At 35.8% G+C, this 6,883-nt stretch overlaps 1 protein-coding gene across 2 annotated transcripts; it reads right to left on the bottom strand.

Moving 5' to 3' along the window:
• Positions 1-405: 405 nt before the first annotated feature.
• Positions 406-4,065, bottom strand: LOC132297007 (probable inorganic phosphate transporter 1-7). 2 transcript variants are annotated; one of them, XM_059794887.1, is made up of 3 exons: positions 3,833-4,065; positions 2,340-2,442; positions 406-2,224 (listed from the first exon to the last, which is right to left on the bottom strand). In XM_059794887.1, exon 3 carries the CDS (start codon positions 2,164-2,166, stop codon positions 547-549), a length of 1,620 nt encoding a protein of 539 aa, XP_059650870.1. In that variant the 5' UTR covers positions 2,167-2,224; positions 2,340-2,442; positions 3,833-4,065; the 3' UTR covers positions 406-546. The 2 variants fall into 2 exon arrangements, with proteins under 2 accessions (XP_059650870.1, XP_059650869.1); XM_059794886.1 differs by lacking the exon at positions 2,340-2,442.
• Between the last annotated feature and the right edge of the window lie 2,818 nt (positions 4,066-6,883).

The following is a 6,883-nucleotide window of genomic DNA, read 5'->3' as shown; positions in this document are numbered from 1 at the left end:
CCAATTATACTTGACAAAAGGGCAAAAAGACACTAATGAATACGAAAATGGTACGACCGAACGTAGGATTGTCTAGGTTGCCTATTACATAGAGCAAGTGGGAATCAGCTTAATGTAGTTCCGATGAGGGATTCAGGATTCTCCCCCTAGAGGGATTCGGGATTCTCCCCTCATATTCCTCCTTGATTTCACACGAGAGTTAGAGGTTTTGAATCCTAATTGTGATATTCCTCCCGTTAGTGCAAGAATGGTGATGGTTGGTGGGAATTTTTACCTCCACACTCTATTTGATTGCCGAGAAGAAAATATGTGACACTTTTTTGTTTTAATGGAAATTATTTTTCCTATCGAAGTGTTTCTTAAAATCTTTACCAAAACATATTTCATCATAATATGTGCTTGAAATGAAGCTAAACAGTTCTTTATATTTATATATTATTTGGGTAAGTAATTCATCTTAATATTTGCACTAAAGAAGACAAGTCAACAAATTAAGTACCCTAAATTATACATAGAGACTATATAAAAAAAAAAAAAAAGGCGCAATTAAACTGGGACTGTCCTAATGTCATGACCAGCATGTGGCCTTGACTCAGTTTCTGATCCATCATTCTCTTCCTCATTCTCTCTAGACATTTCCTCCAGTGATTTTCCCTTTGATTCAGGGACCAAGAATGTAAACACCATTCCTAAGAAGTTGATCACACCTAGTACTATGAGAGAATTCTTCACCCCAATACCAGGCGGATACCCTTTATCTGTCTTGCTCTTGTCTTGGCTTTGTGCTGCATACAAGAACCCGAACGCTCCCACAATTGCCCCGGCTTTCCCGGCTGCTGCAGATATGCCATGGCACGTTGACCGCAACCTTGCTGGGAAAATCTCCGCTGGCACGACAAATGTTGTGGCATTGGGACCAAAGTTGGCGAAAAAGAAGGTGAGTGAGTACATGACGACGAACCCTATCCGGTTTTCTTTATGAGTCCAGTGATTGTAGGGAATGGCCAAGGCAAACATGAACACTGTCATGAAGAAGAAGCCCATCAACTGAATTGCAAACCTCCCTATTTTGTCGATCAAAGCCACGGTAAACCAGTACCCGGGGACAGTACTGCAGAGAGCTATGAGGGTTTGAGCCCTTGCAATTTTGTAGACCTCTTCGATTGCATTCATTGTTTTGGCTGCTGGAATCCACCCAATTGCGCTGAAAATGTCCTTTTGGAATAGGTTCTGACTGTAGAAGGCAATGTCCAGCAAAAACCATGTGCTAGTGGTTCCGAGCAAGTGAAGCCCATGGCGACGAGCAAACTCCTTAGAAAACAAGCCGAAGTCGTTTCTCTGCTCTTGAACGTTCTTCTCTTGCTCTGCTTCAAGCTCTACCTGCAAGACCTTGGACATATCTGCCGCAGCCTGTTTGGCATTCTTGGCTACTAAGGCAGTGTATCGGGCAGTTTCAGGCATCTTCATTCGCCAGTAGTAAGTCAAAGCAGCCGGTACTGCACCAAACATTAGAATTATGCGCCAAACATAATCGGCTTCCGGGACAGTTGATCCAACAGGATCGATTTCATACACTGGGGCAGGATATTTGGCCTTAAATGCTGCAGAAACTATGATTGCAAACATTCCACCAGCTAAAATCCCAAAGCCCTGCATAGCAAACACCGCGGCAATGAATGCTCCCCGGGTCTTTTTGTTGGCATACTCGGACATGATGGTGGCAGAGAGAGGGTAGTCGCCACCAATGCCGAAGCCTAGCCAGAAGCGGAAGAAGCAGAGTGTGGCCATTACAGCTTTTGGCTGACTGCCAAAGGAAAGGCCAGAGGCAATTGAGCAAATGACCATAAGCATAAGGGTCATGCCGTAGACACGTTTTCGCCCCATCTTGTCACCGAGCCATCCGAAGAAGAGCTGTCCAGCAAGTGTGCCACAAAAGGCCACACCAGTGACTGCTGCAGAGACATTTGGTGGCAAAGTCCCTGGTTTATCTTTATCACCGTCGTAGTAGTATATGCGGCCCAGCAATTTTGTCACCAGAGAGATGCAGAAAAGATCGTAGGCGTCGGTAAAGAAACCCATGCCGGCAATTAGAATTGCTGTGAAGTGGTACCATTGTGTTTTTGCAGCATCAAGTGCATTAAGAACTTTCAGGTGTTCTTTGGCCATCACCTTCTCTTCTCACAGCCTTTTCACTGCACTAATTTATCTTTACAACTTCTATGCCCTGAAATCACGGAAGAGGGGAGAGGGGGTATTAAATGTGTTACAACAAACACTAGTAAATCCAAACACAATCGGGAAAAAAGGGAAATTTTTTGGAATATCTAGGGGTACCATACCCCAGGTATCCCAACTCATTGCATGTGGTGGTGAGGCCGAGCTGATAAAGAATGATCTAATGGCTGAGAGACCTTGAGGGTACGGTACCCGAGTATTGTAGAACTTCTCAAAGAAACAATAAAAAAATAAATAAATTACAAGAAAGGGCCTTCCTGGTTCAATTTTTTAAGAATAATTTTCTGTTTTCATATAATTGAAAATAAAAAAAGTTGTTCTAAATTTTACTTGGTTGACAATTTGAAAACTCGATTAAAAAAGACAACCGTAGAATGATTTTTAGAAAACTGACAGGCCTTTCATATCGCATTTAGTGTTCTTCCATGCCCACATCACAAACCCTCCATGCCCACGTCACAAACCCTAGCATCCTTATAGACTATGTTACACTACCAAGACGGACTAGATTCCAAGTTCAAGACCCGCCAGACAACGGATTCAAAACTAGGTAGCCCGAATCAAAATTCGGGTCTAGAGGTATTTTAATTTGTTGTTGAGGAAACAAATATAAAAGATTAAATATATCAAAAGAAGACAAAAAACAGGCTTCTGGTTTTTTTTTTTTTTTTTCCACAGTTCAAACTTCCAGCGCATGCATATGTATTTTTCAAAGCTGGTGACGATTTTGACTACTATGTATTGAATATGACAAAGTGCAAAACATGTGAAAGCAATTAATTAACAGTTTGGCATGTTTCAAGTGTCAACAAAGAGGATTAAACATTATAATAAAAGCTTTATTCGGATAAGTTCAACAGACAGTTAAATTATTCATTAAGTGGGTCCTATCATCACATTCAACGATTGGATTTTTTGTAACTAAAGATGCATATAGACTCTGCTATATTTCACTGCCTTTTCAGATGTGTAGTAGTGAAAATTTGGTGAGATCTTTGTATGGACGGTGAAAGTAGCTAATCTTCTGTGTTTTTCTTCCTCTGCTCTGCTAAGCTATGAAGAGTTAATGGGTAAAAATAACTGTGTGTAATACCAACAAATTTAAAAACTGTCAGGAAATAGCCAGAAAATATCAGAGAAAGAAGAAGGAAAAACTTTCCAGACAACCAAACAAAAGCATGTAAACTTGGCGCCCAAAGTAGACATCTTACCATTTTATGAACAAAAGTAAAAAGAATTAAAGCCCCAACGAGGAAGATGTTACATCTTTCATGGGTTGTCTAACACTATAATTAAACTTCCAATGCCAAAATAAAATAAAACATAAAAATTTTAAAACCCATAAATTGTTTTTATTTTTTATTTTTTAATGTTTTTTTCCTTGTATTGTTACCTTAGTACTTCTTTTAGTAGTCAAAATCCACATACACTTGTTATATAAAAGGAAAATTGGAAAATCTAACTTTAAAAGAAGACAGAGATATAGATATAGACATATACATATACATATACATATACATGCAAATCTATGTACATAGACTATGAAGCTATTCATTTTTTTGCAAAAAAAAAAATAAATGAGAAACATATATTATACCTCAATAGTAATGGAGTGAACAAGTGAGAGTCAAGATGTCTCAGGTGTACTCACTGTTATGAGAGAGAGAGAGCAATTGTTACTTAAAAAACAGAAAAAAGAACAACCCAAAACACTATATATATATATATATATATATATTTTTGTTTATTGGGGAGATAGAGAGAGTTTTAAAATGGAGAAGGGTTGAAAGAGAGAGAAAATAGAAAGAGGGTGCGGGTTCTGGTGGGGAGAGTAAGGTTGTGTATTTAAATCCATCCGATGAGAGAGAATCTTTCTGAGAATATTCCAGCCTTTTCTCCCGCAAAAATGAGGCATGTTTACAATTTGACACGTCACTCACTGTCTTCGTGTCTTGCTTGAACTCTACTGTTTTTAGTCAACGATATTGTCTGACCATTATATGGTTCCATATTTTCTTACTTCCTTGGTTGACTATCTTACCTTTTCTCAAAGTTCTTTGCGTGACACACATAAAATTGATTGTGATACGTGGGTGGATTTGGCAATATGGCATCACCGTCCACACAGAAATTGTGATTTTCGACATTTGTCCCCACTACAAGGATTCTACACCAACATTCTCTATAGCGGGCTCGGGGAAAGCCCTTTTCCCGAGCCAAATGGTCCAAACTCACTCCATCAGCTTAGCGGTATTTGGTGGGCCTCACATCAGTTCGCGGTCTGACTCACGAAATACCGCAAACTCAAGTTTGATCGGGATAAATTTTTTTTTTGTTTTTTTCTTTACCAAAACGATGACGTTTTGCGTGAAGTGTTTTTTTAAAAAAAAAAAAAACTGTCAAGAGCATGGTTTTTTTTGGAATTGTTTGTCCAAAATTTTTTTTGATTTAGGTCAAAAATAAACTAAATAACATTTTTTTTAATTTTTTTCCTTAAAATTTGTTTTTATTTTTAATTTTTTGCTTTAAATTTTAAATTTGAGCCATAAACCGTGCATTTGGCCGTTAAGGCTCCGCTTGGCTGACACAAATAGTGTCTTAACTGCTATAATTTAAAAAAAAAAAAAATTTAAATTTAATTTTGTAAATTTTTTTTAAAAAAAATAATTAAAATTAAAAATTTATTTTCTTATTCGATTTTGTAATCCTTATTTTCTTATTCCAATTCATTATTTTTAATCTTAAAATTAATTTTAATTTTAATTCTTTGTTTTTTTTTTAGAGCGAAAATTCGGAGAGCCAGATGGATTGTATGTTTATGAAAAGTGAAAGTTACTGACGTGACTCTTGAAAAAGCTAAAGTGATATTTTTAGAGAGTCAAAATTCGAAGAGACATTTGAGAATTTTTTTCGAATCTCTCTTAAATATAAAGTGTTAAATATAAAATTAACACGTACCTCCCTTTCTTTGTTAAGATCAGTCAATGACGAATAGTTCTGATATATCGCTAGCCGTTCATCTATCTCCTCGCTGCACTTTCTCTCTCTATATTATTCAACCCACAAACAGGGGCCGTTCTGCATAAATTTACATATATATCTTGTCCCGTGTGCAAAAAAAGAATAATGTAATAATGATGAAAGCTTTTGATCGGCGAGCAAATACCAAGGATTCCGACGGTGAAGACACGATGGTTGTGACGAGGACTGCGGCCAGAGAGAAGTTTGGGTCCCTTTAATTCCCAGCGATTCCGGTGACAAAGACATTACTCTTGTCAAAAGCGTATGGGTATTTCAGTAATTTATGATAGCAACGTGAAGGTATTTTAATAAGTAGAATTACTAAGAAAGGAGGTCCGTGTAAATTAGTTTTGTTTTTAATAAAGATTTGAATAATTTTTTAAACCATACAAGAGGTCTCTATAATTATAACAAATCATTGAAAAGATATGTATAATTTATTAAAAAATAAAATAAAATATTTTTCTTTGATTTTTGATACTCAATCCGACAAGTTAAAGTGAATTTTTTAACTGGTAAAATTTGATTAGTTTCAAAAATGATAAGGTAGGAATTCATTTGGATGATCGTGATCGATTTAAAAAAAAAAAAAATCTTTATCTTTTTGTGTTCTTGCATCTATCATTAGTTCAGATATTTTGGGTTTTTTTTTTTTTTTTTTTTCCTTTCTGTTTTTGTTTTTATAAGAGGGAGAGATAGTTCGTTGGATCATTCGTAGATGGAACTAAAATTCACTAGAGTTTACACATGTCTCAATATAGAATATTTTATTGGGTGTTGGTAGTTCTTATCATATTCATCATGTGGTAATATTGACTTAAAGAATTTATTTAATTTTACTTCTATTTTTTCAGAAGATAATTGTTAAACTAGTTCTCAAACAAGATGTAATCGGTGACGTGGCAGCAACCGTGGTGACGTGGAGTAAACCAAGATCCCACCACCAATATAAATCGTTCAAACTAAACCATTTGCTTTAACAAATTGGTCAAAACCCATGACCTAAGCGTAGACTCTCTACCATTCAACTTTTGAAACTCTTACTTCAAACATGTGAAATATGGATAATCTTTTAATTAAGTTAATTTAGAAAAAATGATTTCACGTGAAACTTTTACTTCAAACATGTGAAATATGGATAATCTTTTAATTAAATTAATTTAGAAGAAATGATTTCACAAGCATTTACTTCAAATAAATATCAAGTGTGTCAACGTTCCATATTATTAGTGTACTCGTTCAATAAAATATAACATATTATATATTTATATATTTGGAACTCATAATTCTCTTGGGCAGGGTTCTTTTTGGACTCAGCTCAAGTTACAAATTGAATATGTTACAACCGCTCTACAATAATTATATCAGTTAAATCAGGAATTATAATGGGGTGTTGGAGTTCGAAACTGAGACATATTAGAACCCAGCCTTTTACTTTACCTTACCACCATCACCGAGCTCCCGAGGGCAAATATAACATATTATCTTGTTATCAATAATTTTATATGTAGGTGGACCAATTTTTTTTTAAATAGCCCATTATTATTGGATGAATACACTAATAACATGGCGCGTTTGACGCATTCAATATCTACTCCTTCATTTGAGTGTGATAAAATTTCGATAA

This window comes from Cornus florida, unplaced genomic scaffold (genome assembly GCF_030987335.1).
Source record: "Cornus florida cultivar Cherokee Brave unplaced genomic scaffold, ASM3098733v1 CherokeeBrave_3.0.0_Hap2_Chr01, whole genome shotgun sequence".
NCBI classification, from domain to species: domain Eukaryota; kingdom Viridiplantae; phylum Streptophyta; class Magnoliopsida; order Cornales; family Cornaceae; genus Cornus; species Cornus florida.
Note: the sequence above shows the minus strand (reverse complement) of the source record. Positions and strands in the feature narration are given on the sequence as shown.